At 49.9% G+C, this 23444-nt stretch overlaps 2 protein-coding genes across 16 annotated transcripts in view; one reads left to right on the top strand and one right to left on the bottom strand.

Moving 5' to 3' along the window:
* Window positions 1-117: 117 nt before the first annotated feature.
* PANK2 (pantothenate kinase 2) lies at window positions 118-16247 on the top strand. Of its 6 annotated transcripts, XM_086889721.1 has the most exons (9): window positions 594-664; window positions 2478-2818; window positions 3156-3239; window positions 8187-8539; window positions 9677-9930; window positions 10920-11096; window positions 11351-11474; window positions 13023-13148; window positions 13775-16247. In XM_086889721.1, exons 2-9 carry the CDS (start codon window positions 2623-2625, stop codon window positions 13823-13825), a joined length of 1365 nt encoding a protein of 454 aa, XP_086745847.1. In that variant the 5' UTR covers window positions 594-664; window positions 2478-2622; the 3' UTR covers window positions 13826-16247. The 6 variants fall into 6 exon arrangements, with proteins under 6 accessions (XP_086745851.1, XP_086745847.1, XP_086745849.1 ...); XM_086889723.1 differs by lacking the exon at window positions 3156-3239; XM_086889725.1 differs by lacking the exons at window positions 594-664; window positions 2478-2818; window positions 3156-3239 and adding an exon at window positions 118-404.
* The window catches only part of RNF24 (ring finger protein 24), a 31123-nt gene continuing 23874 nt past the window's right edge, over window positions 16196-23444 (bottom strand). For 8 of the 10 annotated variants that reach the window (XM_086889728.1, XM_086889727.1, XM_086889729.1 and 5 more), the window contains 3 exons: window positions 22603-22644; window positions 20515-20594; window positions 17547-18772 (listed from right to left, as the gene is read on the bottom strand). In XM_086889728.1, the coding sequence (XP_086745854.1) occupies window positions 18634-18772; window positions 20515-20594; window positions 22603-22644 (261 nt within the window). In that variant the 3' untranslated portion in view covers window positions 17547-18633. Of the gene's footprint in view, window positions 16816-17546; window positions 18773-20514; window positions 20595-20844; window positions 22645-23444 lie in introns of those variants that run through there. The other 2 variants (XM_086889734.1, XR_015286962.1) reach the window with 2 other exon arrangements.

Here is a 23444-nt window from a genome sequence, read left to right on the forward strand (position 1 = left end):
ATACTGGTCTCCCATTGGCGCATCCTGCTGTCGCTCCGTGACGCGGGGGGCGCGGATTGGCGGCCGCCTCACAGGGTGTCCCGCCCCGCGGGGCCGTGCGGCGCAGGCGCGCCGGGGGCGGTGGCTGCGGCGGTGGCGGCTGAGCGGGGCCGGAGCGGGGCCGGGCGGCCCATGGGGCCGGGCCGTGCTGCCGATGGAGCCGCCGCGCAGCTGTGGCGATGGCGCGGAGGACGAGAAGAAGCCGCGGCGGCGGGGTGGCGGTGTGGACGCCGGGCCCTCCCAGCTGCGGCGGCGGAGCAGCGGCGGCGCGGCGGGCGCGGACAGCGCGGCGGGTCCGCAGCCCCGTGAACGCGGCGGGTCCGTGAGCCGGCAGCGGCGGGACTCGGTCCGCAAGAACCGCCCGCGTGAGTGCGGGGGAGCGGGAACGGCAGCGGGAGGGGGGGAGAGAAGCGGGGGGGCTCAGAGGATGGGGAGGGGCGGGGCTTATGGTAATGAGGCGGGGGGCGGGCCCGCGGTGGGTGGGGCTGCAGGGGCGTGGTCTGGGGAGGTGGGGCCGGGGGGCGACATGGGGGAGCACGGGGAGGGACGGGGACACTGGGACAGCGCGGGGGGCCGTGAGATGGACACGGCATGGGAAGTGTGGGGACAGCACGGCGGGGACACGGTGGGGTGATGGCTGTCCAGCATGGCCAACTTGGGAACAGCACTGTGGGGTGATGGCACGGGCACAGCACGGCTAGTTTGGGGACAGCACGGTGGGGACACGGTGGGGACACGGTGGGGACACGGCGGGTCTGTGACATGGGCTCAGCTGGTTGGGCTGAGGGATGGGACAAGCTGAGCTCCAGGAGCTCTAGGAGGTTTAGGGTGAAGCAACACCTGCCTGGTGGGGCAGGACGTGGGATGGGGCTGTGGCAGATGCGGAGGTTCCCAAACTGGGGACCTTAGATGGGAAGGAGGGGAAGGCTCCTGGTGACAGGGTGAGGAAAAGGGCACAGCAGGACAGATGGAAGGACCAGTGTTTGAGGTTGTGGGGCTGAACTGGTAACTGAAAGCAAAGAAATAGAGAGCAAAGGGACTAGTTTAAATATTGGGAGGGAAGAACCTGACAGGTTTGGCAGGAGCTAGGCACAGATCAAACCAGGCTTTCTAAGAGAAAAAAAAAAATCCCTAGAACCACGTTTGTAAATGTCCTACTGGAAACAGCAAAATGGATGGCAGCCTTCATTTTGGGAGCAGCAGGAGCTGCCGTGCAGGTGCTGTGGCTGTCCCTGACTTCAGCCATATTTGAGGCATAACCGAGAGATCATTTCTTGACTTCTGCCGAAGTCCTTCCTCCTGGAAGGAAATTGCCATACCCTGAAAATGAAACAGCCTCGGTGTAATTCCTTGGTATCTGCACAGCTATTGAAAATATGCGAGCAAGGATTCTGGGCTGAAAACAGGGATCAGAATTCTGCTGCATCTCAGCTGTGACTGGCAGTGCTGAGACACTGTTGTTACCATATTTATGGGAAATTTTAAGAGTGTTCCTGCTCTTGTTTTTGGGTGCTGGTGCAGGTTCTCTTCTGCCCTTAGTGTGAAAAATAGGAATGGAGATCTGTGAGGCTGTTAATTAGAGACCTGTTAAAAGGCTGCAGGGACATGAAGGAGATCTCTGGTATGAAAATGAGGGAGGACTCGGAGCTCTGTGTTAGGTGATGATTCTTCCCTGTCTTGCTCAGGGCAGTTTCTGTGTCTTCTCTGGAAAATGTGGTTTAAAGTTGGGTGCTGAGAGTGGCATGGGATACTTTATGGAAAACAGATGTTCTGGAAGCTTCCAAGAAAGGGTTTGTAGCAAATCTGGAAGGTCAGCGTGGTGGGATTAGCGATTTCAATTTAGTCTGACTTTCCTGAATTATTCTTATGCTAAGTGGAAGAGAAGTGTGATGCTGCAAGGGCATCCCTTAGCAGGGACAATGCCTGATGTCACAATCCATCATGTTTTGGAGTTAAACCGCTCCATCCCACCTTAAGGAAGACTCAAACTGAAATGAAAGAAAAGCACTTAATAGGCGTGGGATCAAAAATGTCCTACTTTAGCTCCCACTTGTCTGCTGCTGGCATGTGGCAAACGAGCTGGGTGACCTTGAGGCTTGTCTTGCCTGGCTGTGCTGGCAGATGCCCTGGCAGATGAGCCCCGCTTCCCCAGGAATGAAAGGATTTCAGCAGACTCGTGATCCTTGGCCCTCTGAGCCCGTAATGTACAGTCACTGCAGAGAGCAGGGAAGAAGACTGTGTTTGGGATAGGTGTGAAATAAACAGTGCACCCAGTACGTCAGCTGTGTGCCTTCATGCACCTTGGGTTTTTAAATTCCCTGGAAATTTAAATTCCCTGTTGGAAAGTCGTGTGGAGGTGATGCTTGGGGACATGGATTAAGGGTGAAGATGGCAGTGCTGTGTTAACAGTTGGAATTGATCCTGGAGGTCTTTTCCAGCCTGAATGATTCTGTGAGATGTTTCCTGGTGCACTTGAGGGGCTTTCCTGCAGACGCTGGGATTTTCTGCGTGCCCCCTGGCAGAAGAGGGAGAAGTCAAGGACACTGTTGCTCTCAGAAGGGACTGAGAAGTGTCCCTGAAAACATGAAGTGGAGATTTGTTGAAGCTTTGGAGTGTTACATTGGGAAGGAGAGTCTGATAGGGTTCAGTGCAGGCAGACATGTCATACACAAAAACTTTATCAGTTCCAGGAACAATACAGAAAAATTCCCTTCTGGTACTGAATTATCAGTGCCATTATTGAAATCCATACTTCAAAATTGGACTGGGAAGACTCCAGGTGAGCAATGAGGATATTCCCATTATGGTTCAAAAGGGAACTGTGGCTGTGGGCAGGGTGAAGTGCCAGGCAGAAACCTGATGGTGGTCATAGTGAGCAGGGGAATGTTTTTTTAATGAATCTTTTTAATTAGAGAAAGAGATCAGCATTTCAGTTCATCAGCTTTCCCCCTTTTCCCCCTCCTTCACTCTTTCCATTCTCATCCTGAAATCTTGGGATATTCAACAGAGATGAATTTAGGTTATTTCCATGGTGAGCAAAATGTGCTTTGCCCTTCTCTTGCTTGTTCTGTGAGAAAATATTCTTTCTCTTCAACTGATTTGTTGTTTTTTTTTAGTTTTAGTAACTTCTATCAGGATCATGCAAAGACATAATGGATATATGACTTTAAATTTTCAATTTACAAAGTATCCAAGAAAAGGTAAAAATAAAATGCTGTTTTGTCACCTCTTTGGTAGTACAAAATTTAAGCTTTGATGTTTAAGTATCTTTTTCTGCTTTGGAATGGTGTATGAAATATGAATTCCTATCAGAGCCTCTTTTTAGGGATGGGAGGAGATGTAGACTTAGTGTCACTTTATATTAAATGCTAATGAATTGTATTTTTTTCTCAGCTGTAAAATTTCCAGCATGGTGTAACACTATTAAAATATAATATTGAATATTTCAGAGTAAGCCTAGAGGTGCTGTCACACACTGAACTAAATCATCAGACTAATCTTTTTAGCTCCTGATATAATTGGCTCAGAAGTTAAGGATCACTCTGAAATACAACTCGAGCTGCTTGTTTAGTGATGAAAATCCACCATGGAGATCTTTAATTATATCATCTCTTTCATCTTGACAGTTCTGCAGCTTCCAGAATAAGTCTGTTAGAGGTCTTTTTTATTTACACAGTGTCCAATTTTATGAAGTAATTTACATATCAGATAAAGGCAATTTCTTTTTATTGCCCTGAAGATCTTACAGTCTGGCTGCAAAAGGAATTTGAAGGGAGGGTGGCAGCTCTTGCTGTGGGCACACAAAGTGTTCTGGAGCTTTTGTGGGATTATTTAGTCAGAGCTGTGAGCCTTTAACTTTGTTGGCAGACCAGTCTTTTGTTGTTGCTGCATATCCATAGATCTGCCCCTGAGTACAAGGTTTGTTTTTAAGACAAAGAGCTGTTTATATGAAAATATATATAGAGAGAGCTGCTTTTGAAATTGCTCAAGGAAAGCAGAAGTTCGCCGGGCCAGTGGTTTGGGTTGGGAGGGACCTTCAAGACCATCTCATTCCATCCCCTGCTGTGGGCAGGGACACCTTCCATTAGTACAAGTTGCTCCAACCTGACCTTGGACACTTCCAGGGATAAAGCAGTCACAGCTTCTCTGCCCATGAGAATGGGATTCATGGCTCTCATCCTCTAAAAAAACCAACAGAGTTTTGATTGCGGGAGGTTTGGAGCTGAGAGCAGAGGATTTGCTGCCTTTCTTAGAAATGCCCAAACACCCAAGGAACAACTAAACACTTCCCAGAAGGTGCTGGGCAGGAGGAGAGCCCAGAGGTCCATACAGTGATGTGCTTCCTGTGCCAGCCTCGGATTTGCCATCCTTCCCGTTGTTCTGCGGCTGGTGAGCGCTTGGAAAGGAGGCGTGCCATGCTCTTCCCTCACAGAGAGCTCCAAGCAGCAGCAGGGAGGAGGTGATGAGAGGCAGCATTTGCATTTCCTGCCCTGGCCCTTGATACTGGTGTCTGGTTATTCCAGCAGAACCTTCTGACTGAGTAAAATCAGCCTCAGGGATGCCCAGAGGGCTCCTGGATGCCAGCAGTTCTCCTGCTGTTCCTCGAGATCTGCAGCAGCTCTCTTGGAAAAATTGCTTCAAAGGCTTAAAAGGGAGAAATCTCTGGATGGGTTTCATCTGCTGGGAAAAAAAAAAAAATGTTTCAGGAGAAATCTTGATGGCAGATGGTGATGGCATTGATCCAGGAGAGCTTCCTCCTCCCTGCCTTGGATTTTTCTAGTTCTCAGACATGGAAGAGCTGTCACTGCCCAGCATGTTCCTGTTGGATGACTCGCTGTAAGTGTCAGGAAAAAATCCCCATTTCTTCATGTCCTTGGAATAATTTCCTCCTCTTGTTTGTGTGCCATTCCCCTTTCCTACAAAAAAAGGGTTTATAGGGAAGTTTTGTCTGTGTAATGGATTGAGTTCTCCAACAGGTGTTACTGTGTAGGGAATCCTTTGCAGCTTGGGAAAGAAGTACTTAATTTTGAGCTCACACTCTTCTTCCTTGGATTCTTAACCTGTGGCTGGTATGTATATAATGAGGGATCCATAATTAACAATCATTTGGGGTAAGTTAATTACCTTAATAGGCTGTCTTTTTGAATTTATCCCTGGTGGCTTAGGGAAGGTAGAGCCGAGCTGCTGGCAGATGGAGAGCACCAGCTGCTCCGTGCAGAGCTTTTCCAGCCGGCGCCGCAGGGAGCTGTGAGCCAGCTCTGGTCAGAAGTTGTGTCCCACCTCAGGGGCTTGGATTTTCTTTTTAGGGCTAGTGTTGAGTGGAGATAGTGACCCCTGAGCCCAGCCTGGCAGCAGTTGGTCCCAGCCCTGCTGGCATCATTCCCGTTTCCCTGTTCCTGATAGTGGATAACTGGTGCGGTTTAACTCCATGCTTAATGTTCTGTCCAAAAGTCAAAGGTCTTGATGGTACTGGGTTTGGGATGAAATTTCCAAGGAGCTGCTCTTTCTTTTTTTTTTTTTTTTTTTTTTTTTTTTTTTTTGTGACCAGGAAAGCTGCCTAAACTGATGGACCCAGTTGTGTTTGCCCTGAAATCTGGAAGGTTTGTGTCGCTGAGTGTAGGAGTTTGTGAGCTTCACTACCAACTTTAAAACAAATATGTTGTTTTACTGAAGCTGTTCATGTGCTACCAGCTGAGTGCTGGGAAGTGGGAGCCTGTTAGCCTGTGATGAAGCAGTCCCTGTGGCATTTCCAGGCATGTGGCTTCAGAGCACTGTGGTTTTGGATGTTTGCCTTTCCTGCTGCACATCAGTGAGCCCATCTCCCGAGTCCCCAGCCTCTGCTCTCTCCCCATTTTTACTCCTGTGTAGCCAGGCAGAGGGAGTTTGGGGGAAGATTGTTGTCTGAATGCAATGGTGGGAGTGCTTAAAAAAAAAAGTCCATTGGACTTCAGAATGCAGAAATCAAATGGTGTGTTCTGACAGGAACAAATGCGTTCCAGAAATCATAGAATCATGGAATGCTTTGGGTGGGAGGGGACCTTAAAGACCATCTGCTTCCAGTCCCCCTGCCTTGGACACAGGGATACCTCCCACCATCCCAGGGTGCTCCAAGCCCAATTCAGCCTGGCCTTGGACACTTGCAGGGATCCAGGGGCAGCCACAGCTTCTCTGGGCACCCTGTGCTAGGGCATCCCCACCTTCACAGGGAAGAATTTCTTCCCAATATGTAAATATCTCCTAGTTTAAAACCTTTCCCCTTTGTCTTTACACCATCTGCCTGTGTAAAAGTCCTTGGATTGTTCCTTCTCCATCCCTCTGTTGGGCTGCCCTTCAGATTCCTTTCCCTTTCATTCATGAAAAGTTATTTTTGTGTCTGTTCGTCTTTGAAGTAAATGTCTCCGAAATGGAGAGTGATTGGGATTTGGATGTGTCTCTGAAAATAGAGCTTGCATCTTCTTTCAAGATTTCCTTTGGTGATGGTTGGGGGTGGCCTCTATGGAAATACATAAAAATAACTTGCTGGATTAAAAATACAGTGGGGAGCTGCCAGTGCCAGCAGCTCCTGGGAGCTGGAAAGCTCTGGAAGGGCCTGTACAGTCACCAGATAAATCTGCCTAGGAGAGAATGTGTCCTCCAACTTGTCAGGCTGCTGCCTGTGCAAAGATTGTTCCCTGAAGAGCCTGGCATAAGGGATTTTTGCTCCAAAGGGAGGGGAATGAGGGCTTCTCCATGTTCCACCCTTATCTGTTCTCAGATAAGGATTTTTACTAAAACCCAAGATCCTGTTTTCCAGAGGAACCTTGGTAACATCTATGCTGGAGTGTGTCCAGGGAAGGGAACGGAGCTGGGGAAGGGTCTGGAGCCCCAGGAGCTGCTGAGGGAGCTGGAAAGGGGCTCAGCCTGGAGAAAAGGAGGCTCAGGGGGCCCTTCTGGCTCTGCACAACTCCCTGCCAGGAGGGGACAGCCGGGGGGGTCGGGCTCTGCTCGCAGGGAACAGGGACAGGAGGAGAGGGAACAGCTCAGGCTGGGCCAGGGGAGGTTTAGATTGGATATTAGGGAAGGTTTCTTCCCCGAAAGAGGGAAGAACTGGCACAGCTGCCCAGATTCCCAGGGCAGGGCTGGAATCCCCATCCCTGGAGGGATTTAAAAGCCGTGTGAATGTGGCACTTGGGGACATGGGTGAGTGGTGGCCTTGGCAGTGCTGAGTGAAAGGTTGGGATTGTGGAGGTCTTTCCCTACATTTATGATTCCATTATTCAGGTTTATTTTCTAAAAGTTCCTTTTTTCCTTCTGGAAGCTACCATAAGGGTTGAATCCTGCTCCCTTAAGCCCTAACATGTGGCTACATTTTTCCCTTTGCTCTGGAGCCTGTGCATTTCGTTAGCTCCAGCCTCTCCTTTAGCTTATTAATAGTGATATTAATCTTTTCCAGTTCCCAGCTCTAATCGCAGATTCCATCAGATCAGGGGTTTCTCTTGATCTTTTCCAAGAAGCTCATTATCTAACACAGCTGTAAATGTTGCTGGGCCTGACACTGATGCATATTTTGTACCATGGGGGAATTTGACTAATAAAATAATCCAATTAGACATTTGTTTTTGTCTCCCTGCGGCATCTTAGATTACTCGTCTACCTCAGCTCTGTGTTGTAATTAGGGAACGTTTGCACATCCCTTTGATGTAAAAGCACTGGTGTTATCCGTGGCTCTGGCTCTGGTTCAGAACTTGGGAAAAGGAATAGCTGGGGATTAAACCTGCAACAGGATCTGGCAGGGCTATGGAACTGTCAGACCTGTGGGGAGGGATGTCGGTGTTGGAGTGTTGTACAGCAAATATTCGGAGCTCCTGAGCATGAGGGATCTCTGAACTGTGGAGAACTGAAGGAGCTGTGCTTGTGTTGGAGGAGTGTCTTGTTGAAGATAACATTCCTGAAAATGGAGAGACCACATGGGTCCCTAAAGAACTGCATTAATTAATTTAATGAAAACTGGTTTCACAGAATCACAGGATGGTGTGGGTGGGAAGGGACCTTAAAGACCATCAAGTTCCGGCCTCCTCCCATGGGTGGGGGCACCTTCCACGAGAAAGGTGCTTGTGCTATGGCTGTGCCATACTCTGTCTCATTTTCTCTTTGTCTTCTCCCTCCAGTCTTTCCCTGGTTTGGCTTGGACATCGGAGGGACCTTGGTCAAACTGGTTTATTTTGAACCCAAAGACATCACGGCCGAAGAGGAAGAGGAAGAAGTGGAAAACCTCAAAAGCATCCGCAAATACCTGACATCAAACGTAGCCTATGGCTCCACAGGCATTCGGGATGTGCACCTTGAGCTCAAGGACCTTACCCTGTGTGGACGTAAAGGCAATCTGCACTTTATACGCTTTCCTACTCATGACATGCCTGCTTTTATCCAAATGGGAAGCGAAAAGCACTTCTCGAGCCTCCATACTACCTTATGTGCCACGGGAGGTGGAGCGTACAAATTTGAGCAGGACTTTCGCACAGTAGGCATTTTTGGCTTCTATACCATTAGGATCTGGTAGTGACGTTTCTTTGAGAGCTTAAAACTGCAAAACTTTCTCTGCACACTCTAAAACTTCTCTAAATCTTCGTTTTGATGCTGTCCCTCACTGCAGTTAAACTTGGCATGTGGAGTCAAGTTGGCATCTCCAAATTAAAACAATTCCTGCCTTCAACGTAACTCTAAAATTGTTCACTAATGGTCTTTCTTACAAATCTTCCTCTCTGTTTTTAATCCCTTCTTGTGCTAATCTCAGTCTCATTTTTGTTTTTTGTTTATTTTTTACTCATTGCTTTATTTTCTTCCTTTGCTCGCCTGGTTTCATTTCTAACACCTGTGTGAATGAGCTGGCTGAGGTTCAGGCGGGTCTGGTGGTAAATGTAACTGTCAGGAAGTTCCTAGCTGGGGTTGGACATCATCATGGGATTCATTCTAGTGGGGTCCTTGTTCATGATGAAAAAAGTGTGATAAATATTTGTTTAGTCAGGGCTTGGAAAAATGCAAATAAAGGGGCTTTTAGAGAATCATTAAGGGTGAAAAGCCCTCTAAGATCAGCAAATCCAGCTGTTCCCCCAGCACTGCCAAGGCCACCGCTGACCCATGTCCCCATGTGCCACATCCACATGGCTTTTAAATCCCTCCAGGGATGGGGATTCTAAAACTAAGATGGGAAACAAATCTGTTTGTGTTCAGTTTTTCCTAATACCCAATTTTGTGTGGTCAAGGCAGTGACATGAGGAGAAAATGATTTTATAACTTCCTTGCTGTTTCTTGATGTTTCTTTGGATGGGCTTTGTGGAATGTTTTGGTTGAATGCTGTAAGTGCCTCCTCCTGGCTTTTCACACCAGTGCCTCAGCATCAGGGCCTACATCTGGCCTGTGGGAGTTGCTGGAATTCTCTCTGTGTCCATCTGTGGGTCCAGGTTGTTCTCCCCGGTTCCACATCTGAGGGCTGTGGTACTCAGGAGTCCCTGTGCTCTCCTGTTCTCCCTCAGCCTCTGCAGGGAGCATGGACATAGCTGGATTGAGCTGGCACTGAATGCATTTTTCCAGCCCTGAGCATAAATGCTTCAAATCCCTGGCTACTTCTTCAACATTCCTCTTTTTTCCTTCCCACCAGATGGGTGACCTTGAGCTTTGTAAGCTCGATGAGCTGGATTGCCTTGTTAAAGGAGTGCTGTACATCGATTCCGTGGGCTTCAATGGACACTCAGAGTGTTACTATTTTGAGAACCCCACGGATGCTGAGAGGTGCCAGAAGCTCCCGTTCAACCTGGAGAATCCCTATCCTCTCCTTCTGGTGAACATCGGCTCAGGGGTCAGCATTTTGGCTGTCTATTCCAAAGACAACTATAAACGGGTAACAGGCACCAGGTGAGTGCTGGTGCATAAAGGAAGTTTGATTTTAGGGTCTGGAGCACATTCCTGCTTTGTAAATGGCATTTTCAGGGATAAGCTGCAATAAAGGTGGTAAGGGGAACGACCAAGCTCCTGCTCTTACTGCAGTTACTCCCTGCCAACAAAGATCCCACCTGGAAAAGAGGATCTGGATTTCATGGTTTGGTGTCTTTACTGCAGCCTGTCTCCACCACAGCTGGTTTTTCAGTTGCTCTGCTGCAGGAATTCAAGGGCTTTATCTATTTATTTTATGAGATCACATAGTTTGGGATTGTTAATAACTCTTAGCTTTGATCCAAGAAGTCGAGATTTCCATCCTGACTTCCAAAAGTTGCCAGATTTTGGTGGAAGGGATAATGGCATAGCAGTAATTCCCCAGTTTCTGCCCATCTTGAAGATGTGGCTTTTGTGTCCTGGCAAAGGCATAGAGCTCTGTGGCATTAAGCTTCCCTGGATTCCCTGAAAGGTAATAGTAATAATAATAATAATAATAATAATAATAATAATAATAATTTTAAATTCAGTACAGTTCTTATTCTTACTAGACATTATTAGTGGCATGTATGTGCTGTAAAGTGAAGAAGACAGGGTTTTTCCCCCAAATTCTGGATTTCTCTGCCCTGACACTCCAGTTATCCCTCAGGACTAACATTTATAATTAATTTATAATTTATATATATTATAATTTATAATTATTAATTTATTTTATAATCTTTGGATGCTGGGAAGAAAGTGGACAGTGAAACATAAAAAAATTGAGGTCTCATTTCACAACATGGCCTGTGCAGAAGGCTGTGAGGGATTCATTACAGGCTGGAGATTATGAGAGAAGGAACAGACTTTAAGGAAAATGCTGCCTTTCCAAGATGGTTCTGCCTAAAATGTCAGGAATGGGGTGACCTGAGCTAGCTGGGATACAGAACTGAACAATCTGAGCTTTCATTTTCATTTTGCTTTACTTGCAGCCTTGGAGGGGGAACCTTCTTTGGCCTCTGCTGCCTTCTGACAGGCTGCTCCACGTTTGAGGAGGCCCTGGAGATGGCATCCCGCGGGGACAGCACCAAGGTGGACAAACTGGTGAGGGACATCTATGGAGGAGACTATGAACGCTTCGGGCTGCCAGGCTGGGCTGTGGCATCCAGGTAATGCCCTGCCTGGGTCTCATTTTTGTTTTGTTTCCCCTGGAGATCCTGCAAGGGTGAAAAACTGGATTTAGGTGCCTTAGGAGATCAACCATTCCTAAGAGATCCTAATCCAGATTCCTATTGTTATGGATAACAATGCTTTTTAAAGTTAGAAATCAGTCCTTCAAGATGAATCACTTGGGTTAAATTAGCAGTTCCCATCTTGTCTTGGAATTCTGATGGGACCTTTAACCCCAAGACTGTTTTTACAGCTTTGGAAACATGATGAGCAAGGAGAAGAGGGAATCTGTCAGCAAGGAGGACCTGGCCAGGGCCACTTTAATCACCATCACCAACAACATCGGCTCCATAGCGCGGATGTGTGCCCTTAACGAGGTATTTTGGGAATCTCTTCCCTTGCTCCCTGCCTAAAACATCACCTGTGTGCTGCTGCCTGCTTGAGGAATGTGCCTTTCTTTGGGAACAGCTCTGGGAACAGTAGGAGAGGAGGAAAGGAGGGAGAGGGTTAGAGGCTGGATATCTTCTCCTGTATTGTTTTTCTGAGTTGCTCTGGATTTCTTGGCCAAGCCCCACCACTGCCATGGCTGTTGCTGCATCTTTGTGCTTTCAGCTTCTTTACAGTGCTGCCTTGTTGCATTCATGTCAAGCAGCATTGTACAGGGCTATGAAAGAGCAGAGACATGCTCTGCACTCCATCCTGAGCCTGCTTCCACGGAATCCAGCATCTTCCTGACTCCTCTGGCTCTCTCTTTGTTGCAGCCAAAATGAGCCAAGACGTGTCCTAAACAGTCTTGCTCATAATATATCTGCTAATTCCTTGCTCTGGAGCTCAGCTGAACGAAAAGAGGATCCTGAGTAGTTCAGGGGAAGTGTTAATCAATGTGGGGAGGGAAGGAAAATCCATAGAAGGATACAAGTGCAGGAGCAGGTAAGATTTGATCCTGATTCCTCAGAAAGTGGAGGAACTGAATTATTTTCATGTTGGAGAACAAGAAAGCTTCAGAGCTTGGATCAGAACTATTTTGGGATGGAAAAGTAAGGCTGGAGGTCTGGTTTAAATCCAGAATAATCACTACTTGGTTGATCTTTTTCTTTCTTTAAAAATTGTATTGGTTATGGGCTCCTAATTAGATTTTTTTTCCCCAGTTTAGCAGTAGAGTCACTCAGCTATTTCATGATGTATCAAAAACCAGAGCTGGGAGGGAGCAGGGGGAGGTGGCACTTGATGAGCAGTGTTTCCAGGTAGTCTTAGGATTTTGTGGGAAAATCAGCTGTTCTATCCAAATTCCTGAGTTAGAGAGGCTGTAGTTTGGCCTGGGAATTTCTGGGAGAGTCTGAGGAAGAGGGTGGCTTAAAATGGCCTGGTTCTGCTTTGTGATGGAATTGTGTGTGGTGTTCTGCACATTCTGCCAGGCACTTTCAGCAGGAACTTAATTCATAGAGTTTCAGAGCCATTTAGGTTGGAGAAGTCCTTTAAGATCATCCAGTCCAACCATTCCCCAGCACTGCCAAGGCCAACACTGACCATGTCCCCAAGTGCCACATCCACATGGCTTTTAAATCCCTCCTGGGATGGGGACTCAGCCTGGGCAGCTGTGCCAGGGCTGAACAGCCCTTTCAAGAAGAAATTTTCCCAAATATCCAATCTAAACCTCCCCTGGCCCAGCCTGAGCTGTTCCCTCTCCTCCTGTCCCTGTTCCCTGCGAGCAGAGCCCGACCCCCCCGGCTGTCTCCTCCTGGCAGGGAGTTGTGCAGAGCCACAAGGGCCCCCTGAGCCTCCTTTTCTCCAGGCTGAGCCCCTTTCCCAGCTCCCTCAGCCCCTCCTGGGGCTCCAGACCCTTCCACACATGGGGTTTTCATCATTGGAAGCAGAAAATAGAATTTATCCATGATATTCCTTTTTTCCCCCCTTAACACTTGCAGAACATCAACCGTGTGGTGTTTGTGGGCAACTTCCTTCGGATCAACACCATCTCCATGAGGCTCCTGGCCTATGCCCTGGACTACTGGTCAAAGGGACAATTAAAAGCACTTTTCTTGGAACATGAGGTAAAATTCCTTTTTCCAAAATGCAGGTCCTTGAAGTGCTCTGGAAACAGCCATTTGGAGCTGTTGGGTGCACACAGTGCAGGAGGTGCTCAGGGCGTTGCTGCTCCAGCCACAGCTATATTTTATTATATATTTTGTTTTATAATGTACTTCCCTGTAGTTGTATCTTTCCCCTCTCCTTTATATGTTGTTAAAATTACACTCTGTATTCAATAGCCTGGAGAAAGGAAGGCTCCAGGGAGACTTTCCAGTGCCTAAAGGAGTTCCAGTAGAGCTGGAGAGAGACTTGGGCCAAGGGCCTGGAGTGACAGACAAGGGAGAATGCCTTCCCACTGCCAGAGAGCAGGGAAGGTGGGATATTGGGAAGGAATTTTTTCCCTTTGAGGGTATTGAGGCCCTGGAATGGATTTCCCAGAGAAGCTGTGGCTGCCCCTGGATCCCTGCAAGTGTCCAAGGCCAGGTTGGACAGGGTTTGGAGCAGCCTGGGATAGTGGGAACTAGGGGGAGGCACTGGATGTGCTTTATGGATCCTTCCAAGCCCAGCTATTCCTTGATTCTGAGGATGCTGTTCCTGTGTCAGGTGTGTGCCCGTGGATTTTCACTGCCTGTTCCCATCTGCTCCTCAGGGTTACTTTGGCTCTGTCGGCGCTCTCCTGGGACTCCTGGACTCAGCCTGACCCCGTGCAGGATCTCTGTTGGACCTATGGATTCAGGGCACTCCCTGGGTCACTGAGCCCATGGTTTGTGTGACAGCCCCCACTGAGCCTGTTCCACTGGGGTGGCCTGTGGGGACAGCGTGGGGATGGAGGTCTCTAAGAGCTGAAATCCATCTGGGATTACAGTGCAGGTTTGTTCCAAAGGATGTGATTGGAATACACTGGCTGGATGTGGGGGTGTTCGGGAAGGTCTGTGGGGCATTTCAGTCACGTGGAATTGCCCTTTTTACTCTGTGTTTAATGATGTGACAAAGCAGAGCAGGGGCACTCTGCTCCTTCCATTGGGATCCCTTGGAGTGCTGAGTGCCCAGGTCAGTTCTGTGTTTGCAATCAGAGGTTCTCCATGTGCTGGAAAATGGTCTGGGAAGGGGGAAGAGCATCAGCACAGCCCTGGTGTGTGTAACTAACTCCATATGGCCCACTGGATCCACACTGGGACACAGCTGTGCTGGCAGCCAGGCTTTATCCCTGTCCCACGTGTCCTTATCTCCGTTCTAGGGACGGCAGGTCCAGCACATCACGGATCTGTGCCTCAGGGTCAGTCCCATTTCAGCCTCCAGCACTCCTGCACAGTTGTCAGCACCCTTGGGGATGCTGTCAGGGGTGTCAGTCAGCCTCCAGCCTTGAGATCTAAATTTGAGGATGGAATAAGGATATTCATTGTTTGTCTGGGGTTTTCTCTCTGTTAGCAAACTCCACCAAAGAGACACTTCCTTCAGTCACACTTGGATCTCTGTAATATTCCATGTTACATTTATTAATGGCTACACTCCTGTCATTTTGGGGGAGTTCTCCCCTTGCCATGCATGCTGTACTCCCTTTTCCCTCTGCATGCTGCCACACAGCCTGCGAGCAGGATACTGCTGTGGAGCCCCTGTGGAAGTTGCACCCTTGGGATGGGGTTTGGAGTGGATCCTGCACGCTCAATAAACGCTCTGTAAAAGCAACGAGGTATCTGCACCTTCCCTCGGGATGTGAGCTGATGGACACACAGCTCTGGAAGTGCTCTGGCTTCCCAGCAAGCAGCTCCATGGAGCACAGGGAAAGCTCTTCAGATCCTTCAGATCAGGCCATGGTGTCAGGGTTTATCCCAGGATATCAGAATGACCCTGACCCTAATGCACCCTTCCAGTCCTGGTTTCTTCCCAGAGAAACCAATTCCCATCTCTCTGATCCCCTTGTGAGCCTGGCTGGAAGTGCTGGACAGCCCCGAGCCCTTCCCTGCCTGTTGCTGTATCCTGAGATCTTGTGTGGCACCTCCTCTGAAAAGGGAGAAATCACAGGGTGTGACCCAGCTTTGCTGGGTAGATCTGTGTTTGTCTCTGAATTTCAGCTGGTGACAACCTGTGAGGTGGGATTCTGGGCACAGCCCAGGGATTGGATCACAGTAAAACCAGGGAAAAGAACACTGGGCTCATACAGAAGGTGATCTGTGCTGGCTGGGGAGGAAAATGTTTGTTTTTGCTGCATCAAGTTCCAGTTGTGTCCTGCTCTGTGTTCCACAAGAGGTACTGGAGAGGTGAGGGCTGGGAGCAGGATGGTCCAGCTCAGGGAAGGGTTTGGGTTAGAAGGGACCTCAAAGCCCCTCTCATTCCACCCCTGCCATGGCAGGGACACCTCCAAGCCCTGTCCAGCCGGGCCTTGGGCACTTGCAGGGATCCAGGGGCAGCCACAGCTTCTCTGGGCACCCTGTTTGGGATCACCTGAATTCAGGTTCTCCTTTAGTCCTCATTCCTTGTGAAATCACACAAAGGTTCCTAAGCTCTTCATTAAAAACATCTCCATTTCCAGAGTGCTGACTGAAGGCTTTCTAGACTCAGCTCCTGCTGTACCACCTAAAATCTAACACACCTGGCTGGCCTTTCACCCACCCTCATGGCCAAAACTCATGGAAAAGACACAGAAATGTTGGTTTTTTGGAATGTCTGTGTGCCTGGGACCTGTGTGGCTCCTCGATGTAATAAGTCAGCGGTAGGTTGGGCTGGAGAGGGTGTGAGAATCCTGTGGAAAAGCAGGAAAAAGCCTGGCTTTTATTAAGCACAGCAGCCTTGGGAGCAGAAGCCACCTTGCCATGGTTCTGCTGTGGAAAGCTGGGACATCCCTGCAGGGCTGGGAATTCCCAGCAGTAATCTCACAGCCTGATCCACCAGAGTCCCTGCCCCGAGGCACTGCTGTTCCTGGGCACAGCATCCTGCGAGTTTCCACTTCCTCACTCCATCCACGAGCATGTGTAACTCCTTTTTCTCTGGATTTTCAAGTCGATCCAGCACGGTCTAATCCCAGCACCAAATCTCCTGGCTTATTGTCTATACTTTTTTTGTAAACTGCTTGTTTTTTTTTTTCTTCTTATAAAATATCACAGTTATTTTTTATACACTTCAAACCCTTTGTTTGCTTTTTGTCTCGTTCTTGGAGCTCCAGCGCAGCGGGACGGACGTTGGTGGGAATGAGCAGGAATGTGCTGGGGAAATTGGGGTTGACCCCACTTGGTTTTTAGCTTGTTGAAAATAATTGTTGGCTGTCCTCAATTGTTTCTCCCTCTGTTGCAGGCTCTGGGAATCAGTTTTATCTCCAAACATTTTACAGGAGGGAGGGAAATTTTTTTTTAAGAGCATTAATTGGGGGAAACGGCAGCGTTTTTGGCTTTGATGAAAAACTTCATTGCTGACCACTGCTATGAATGGGATCGGTGGGGAAGGTACAGCATCGATCCTGAGCAGGAGCTGTGGGGTGGAAGCACCAAAAATAACTGTTTTGTGCAGCTCGGTGGGAGATCCAGACTTTGGCCCAGCAGTGGGAAGTCACCCAGCGAGCTCTCATCCCAAAAATGTCTGTAAGGGCAGCCAGGTGCTGAGTCCCTGTGGATCCTTCTGCTGGAGGTGAACAGAACATTGAGGGAATGACTGGACGGGATATTGGGCAGGAATTGTTCTCTGTGAGGGTGTGAAGCCCTGGCACAGGGTGCCCAGAGAAGCTGTGGCTGCCCCTGGATCCCTGCAAGTGTCCAGGGACAGGTTGGACGGGGCTTGGAGCCACCTGGGCCAGTGGGAGGTGTCCCTGGCCATGGCAGGGGGTGAAGGGGATGGGTTATAAAGCTCCTGCTCATCCCAGGGATGCCGTGGTTTCGGTGATGGCCAGGAGGGATCCGGCACTAGAGGGCAGCAGCCCCGCGCCGGGCTGGGCTCGGGGACAGCGGGACGGGACAGGGGGGTCCCGCGTCCCCTTCAGGCTCCTCCACCCGCTGGGGTGACCCCGGCTCAGCGCCCCCAATCCGAGGGCATCTCCTCACCCGCCTGGCCAAACCCTGAGGACCAGGAGCAGTGGATCCCACAGCGCTGAGCTGAACCCCTCCCGAGCCTGCGGGAGGTCGGCGTTAGGGGCTTGGGCCGGGGTTAGGGCTGGGAAGGTTGGTCCAGGAATATCCTCTCCCTAAGCAGGGATGCTCACCCCTGCCTGGATCCTACAAAACCCCTCTTAGCTGGGAGTTTTGGGGTGCTCCACAGCCAGCCTGCGCTCGTGGGCTGCTGTCCCCATCGGCTCTGCTCTGGGACAAGGGGACATTGACAACAGAACCCAAACCCGCCCCATTTCCAGCCCTGCGGTCCCTCCCCTGCTGGGGACACCCCAGGGGGACAGGGAACAAGGGACGGGGGGACAGAGCCCCCTGCAAACACACCCCCACTTCCAAAACCTGCTTTTATTTACATTTCAAGTCAAATCACATGCAAACTCTTGGTTGTTTGTTGTTTTGTTTTTTTTTTTTTTCTTTCCTGGCTTTTCCTTAAGAAGAGTGTGATTAGCAAAAAAGACGCATTATTAGAATTTTCAAATAGCAATTAAATATACAAAAATAGAGCTTACAAAAAAACCAAACAAACAGAGGAAAAAAAAACCAACCAAAACAAAACCAAAAACCAAAACCAGCGAATGTTTTAAAAAATATTCTGCTGCAGAATTTGTAGTGTACAAACACGTCTATGAGGCTCCACGCTCCATAAACAGTCCCGGGTTTTTTGGGAGGGGGGAACAGCACCAGGAGCCCCCCCAGCCCTGCCCCCGGGAAAGCCGCTGCCGTGTAATACTGACACCCCCTCCCCAAATCCCGGGAATGCGACGGGGGAGGACGGCGGGGGACACCCCAAACTCGTGCTGGGGGAGGCGAGGGGCAGCCCAGCTCCCCCGGCTGCTGACGGGGGTGTTTTGGCAAGGGAAAACGCTGCCCGGAGCCCCCCCGGGGCCAGGCTGGAAGCGATGGGATGATCCCAAAGGCCGGGAATTCTGCCTGCCCCCCCAGGCCACGGCTCTCGCTGCTGCTGAGGCCAGGATGGGGCCCCTCCCAGGGACTCCAGGCCTTTGAGGTAGCCGAGGAGGAGGGACAGCCACCCCCGAGAGGCTGCGGGGGAATCCAAAGCCGGGAGAGCCCGCAGAGCCAGCACGGGGGCACGGCAGGTGCCGAGGGGACACCCAACCGCAGCACGACCCCAGGGCCGAGGCCCCTTTTCCTGGTGGGAACCGCGAGGGCAAAGGAACCGAAGGCGAAGAGGAGGGAGCGGGAGGTGCCGGGGCCGCCGCGGCCGCGGGGCTGCAGACGGGAGGTGCTGGAAGAAGGATGTCGTGCCGAGGACGCCGGGTCCCCTCCCGGCCCTGGCGGAGGATCCGAGCCCAGGCTTCATCCCGGCAGGATCCGGGGCTGCTGAGCTGCGGCCCAAGTGCTTTGGTTGTGTCCGAGCGCCGCGGGCGGGCGCGGGCCGGGCCCGGCCCGGGAGGGACTATACGATGTTCTGGGAGCCGGGCAGCGGCCCCTGCGGCGGGCCCGGGTCCGGCTTCCCGTGCAGCTGAGCCAGCTGCAGCACCGGCATGTTACACAGGGGACACACCTTCCGAACCTCCAGCCACTTGATGAGGCACCTGCGGACAGCGGGGACACAGCTGGCATCAGTGGGGACACCTGGCAGCAGTGGGGACACACCTGGCATCACTGGGGACACACCTGACATCACTGGGGACACCTGGCAGCAGTGGGGACACACCTGGCATCACTGGGGACACACCTGACATCACTGGAGACACACCTGGCATCAGTGGGGACACCTGACAGCAGTGGGGACACACCTGGCATCACTGGGGACACATCTGACATCAGTGGGGACACACCTGGCATCACTGGGGACACACCTGGCATCACTGGGGACACAGCTGGCATCACTGGGGACACACCTGACATCACTGGGGACACACCTGACATCAGTGGGGACACAGCTGGCATCAGTGGGGACACAGCTGGCATCATTGGGGACACCTGGCATCACTGGGGACACACCTGACATCAGTGGGGACACAGCTGGCATCATTGGGGACACAGCTGGCATCACTGGGGACACACCTGACATCACTGGGGACACCTGGCATCACTGGGGACACACCTGACATCACTGGGGACACACCTGACATCAGTGGGGAGCAGCAAAAATCCCCCCAAACCCTCGACCCCACCCTGAAGCTTTGCCCATGCCCAGTTTTTAATCCAACATTTGGGTGCCTTTATGTTTTACTGGGATTTTTTCTTTTTGGGCTCTGTGTGTATACAGGGATTTTGTGTAGATAGGTTTTACACATGATTTGTATTTATATTTATATTTATATTTATATTTATATTTATATCTATATTTATATTTATATTTATATTTATATTTATATTTATATTTATATTTATATTTATATTTATATTTATATTTATATTTATATTTATATTTATATTTATATTTATATAAAAACGCATACACCTACCCCAAAATAAACAAAATATATACATAAAAGCTGTCTGTGAAATTATAAACACAGACTCTGTAAATAATATACCAATAATACACACGTATAAAATGTGTATAAATAATTTTTTAAAAAATTATGTATATAATTCTGATATAGCCATGTGTATTATATATAATTATATATAATTATCTATCATATCATAGATATAGTACATATTATGTAATATATATGAAATGCATTACATGGTATATACTGTATCTATTGTATAGTGTATATATAAATATAAATATGTAAAATATATAAAATATAAATATATATAATGTATATATAAATATAGAGAGAATATAAATATATCTGTAATATATAGTAGGATATACAGTTTTAGCATATAGAATATTATATAGTATTGTTATATAAAATATTGTTTTATATATATAGTTATAAATATATTGATACATATTGTTATGAAATATTGTTATGAAAGATTGTTATAAATTATTATTATTATTATTATTATTATTATTATTATTATTATTGTTGTTGTTGTTGTTGTTGTTGTTGTTGTTGTTGTTGTTGTTGTTGTTGTTGTAGCATAACTTGCAGTGGGTTTGCTTTATATGAACCATGCCTATATAAAATATATATATTTACATTTTTCATGGAATTACAGCCTGAGCTGGAAGGGATCCATGAGGATCACCAAGGCCAGACTCAGCACGGGGCATCCTGCAAGTTCAACCCCAGATCCCCAAACCATCCATCATTTTTCCAGCTCCCAAACTGCTGCTCCCCTGTCCCAGCTCATCCCCCTGGGGCTCCCCCTGCCATTCCTGCCCCGGGATGGGGTGGGGAGAGCCCCCAGCCCTGCCCACACTCACTTCCTGTGGAAGGCATGTTTGCAGGGACAGATCCCCAGCTCGTCCTTGGGCTTGAACTCCTCCAGGCACACGGCACAGATCTGCAGGGTGTGGGATGCACAGGGAGTGTCAGTGGGCAGGGAGCAACGCACAGGGAGCAAATAAAAACTACCAAATGGCTCAAATCATGCAATCCTGGGAATTGGGTTGGAAAAGACCTCAAAGATCATCCAGTGCCACCTTCCACCAGCCCAGGGTGCTCCAGGCCCTGTCCAGCCTGGCCTTGGGCACTTCCAGGGATCCAGGAGCAGCCACAGCTTCTCTGGGCACCCTGAGCCAGGGCCTGCCCACCCTCACAGGGGTGAAATTTCCCTTAGAGCCTTCCCAAATTTTGCTGCCCAAGCTTCAGGATCACAGGCTGAGGCTCAGGTCTCCCTTTGTGGTGGCAGGGACCATGGAGCCTGCACAGAGCAGCCCCAAAGCTGGGATGTGTTTGGGTTTTTGTTTTTGGGGTGCAGGGGGAGGGATCCTCGCTGCTGCCTGGTCCCTGGCACTGAGCTGCATCCACAGGGACACCTCTGGGAAGAGGAGAAGGCAAAGAAGTTGCTGTGCCTATCCCGGGGCTGGGAAAGCTGGTGGCTGTTTTCTCAGCCAAAACCTCCTTCCCCCTCACAGCCAAATCCTCCTGACTCGTTTTGGATATCCCAGGGGATTTTGAATATTCCTGGGTGGTTTTCCCAGCCTCCCTGGCCTGGGAGCTCTCAGTGCACCAGGGCCAGGTGCAGCTGTTGGGGTCAGCCCCTGAGGAACACACACATCCCGAGCTCCCCCAGGGCCTGGGAGAGGCAGAAAGGTGGAAAAAGGGGAAAACCAGCTCCAGAGACAGGGAGGGAAGAGCTGGGTGGGCGCTTTCCCTCCGCAGGGCTCTGGGCAGCCGCCCCGTCATGTTGGAAAATTCCCACCCCGACCTCTGCTTTCCAGAAACACTGACTGCAAATGCCAAAATACAAATGCCCAAAATGGGGTATTTTTGAGCTAAACCCTTCCAGGCTTTTCCAAATCCCAGAGAAGAGCTGGAACAGCTCTGTCCTCTTCCCCACAGAGGCCTCATCCCAAAAGCTGGGAGAGCTGCAGACAGCTGGGAACAGAGGTGGAGGAGGAGGGCTGAGCGTTATGGAGGCCATTCCCAGCTCTGGCACATTCCCAAATCCCTCCTCTATCCACTTCTCACCCCAGGAAGTGCTTTGAAGCCTGTGTGCCGACAAAAACCCCACTGCAGGTCGATTTAATGGGAGTGGATCAGAGATGGGGGCCTGCAGCAGGGACTGCTCACAACCCTGGGGCCCCTGGGATTTCCCCTGGGGGCTGTGGGGAGAGCAGAGTCAGGATAAAACGTGGGATGGGCTCTGCTCAGGGGATTAAAATAAAATAAACAGTGGCTTATGAACAACTGGAGCTGGTGCTGAGCAGATGAGCAGCCTCGTGCCCGGATGTGGGTGGGCATTTTTGTTATCTCTGGCAGAATAAATAAATCCAGGCCGTGCTTTGACGTGGGATTTGAGCAGATTCCTGCTCAAATTCATCACAAAAAATGGGCTGTGAATAGAAATGCTCAGCCCCAAAAAGCCTGGAAGGCCATGGAGATAAACCAAGGTGTTTCAGCCCTCAGGGGGCGGGGAGGGAGGAGCGGATCTGCCTCTTGCAGGAGCCAAGGGAGAATGTTTATCCTGGATTTCAGTTTTCCCTGCGCAGAGCTGTGCTGGATATTGTCACAGCCTGACGACAGTGGTGAGGCCAGAGGGGATGTCCCTGCCCAGGGACATTGTTTATACAAGGCCCAGCCTGTCCTGGCCTCCCCTTATCCACAGCTCCTTATCAGGGTGATAAGAAGAACCCAATAAATAACAGTAACCATGCAGGAAAACCCAAGGGGAGCCAGACGGAAGGAGAGGGCTTAACCCAGACTTTTGCAGAGGATCTTTCCCCTTTTCCAAAGCAGAGCTGGCTGCATGCTCTGCTCCCAGTGCAGTTGAATTTGAGGGTTTGTCCCCTCCCCAGGGTGAGGAAGAGGAAGGTGAGGGAGCTTTTGTTGCCCCAGGATGTGCTCACCTCATGGAGATTCAGCTCCTTCACCTTCTCCTTGAGTATGACCTGCAAAGTAAAAAGCTGGGGTGAGGACAGAGCTTCTGCCACGAGCACTCCAGGAAAAATCTCCCCAGAGGGATCCCACTGGGTGTCCCAGCAGAACTGGAAACCCCCCAGTAACCCCAGCCAGCACGAGGGGCCCTGTGCAGGGACAGGAGGGGAGCACTGGGAAAGATAAAACCACAAGGACCAAATCCAGGTTTCCACCCAAATTTAACCCTCCCTGGCTATCACCTCATCTTCCCTCCATCCAAGCTGAACACCTGGGGAGGGCTGTAAATCCAGGACAACTGTGTGTTTTCAGCCCAACTCCACCCAGCTTCCTGCACAGATCAAGGGATCAGAGACAGAAAATCCCACAAATCCTGGAGAAAACAGGACGTGGAAGCAGCAGCCTGACACCCACCTCTGGGCTGTGTTTATTTTAACTGGAAAGTGCAGGTGGGTGCAGGGAAGAGCTGGGCTTGCCATGGAGCTGTTCCCTGGAAAAGCCCTGTGGCTGCAGGGATTTGCAGCAGCCAGGTCCAACCCTGGGAGCAGATCCAGACCCTACAAAACCTAAGTTTGGTGACTGGGGGAGTGATGGCATCACTGCTCTGCAGAGGGTGAGCCTGGAGTGCTCCAGAGCTGGAGATGTTCCCACTGCTCAGGATATCAGTGGAAAACTGGGAGCCTTGTGGATGAGCAGGTGAGGGATGGTCCTGGGGGGCCCTGCTGGTAAGGGACAATAAAATCAGCAGGGCCAGGTTGGCCTAGGTGTTATAACTGCCCTCTGAGGGCCAGAAACCTCCCAAGGAGAGGAACAG

Source organism: Cyanistes caeruleus, chromosome 5 (genome assembly GCF_971803275.1).
Source record: "Cyanistes caeruleus chromosome 5, bCyaCae1.hap1.1, whole genome shotgun sequence".
Classification (NCBI taxonomy): Eukaryota; Metazoa; Chordata; class Aves; order Passeriformes; family Paridae; genus Cyanistes; species Cyanistes caeruleus.

Excerpts from the sequence above, each read along its gene's own strand:
- PANK2 (XM_086889721.1), top strand. The coding sequence starts at position 2,623 with ATGAAGTGGAGATTTGTTGAAGCTTTGGAGTGTTACATTGGGAAGGAG. Across the intron at positions 9,931-10,919 it reads AAACGGGTAACAGGCACCAG|CCTTGGAGGGGGAACCTTCT; the intron begins GTGAGTGCTGGT and ends CTTTACTTGCAG. Across the intron at positions 11,097-11,350 it reads GGCTGGGCTGTGGCATCCAG|CTTTGGAAACATGATGAGCA; the intron begins GTAATGCCCTGC and ends CTGTTTTTACAG.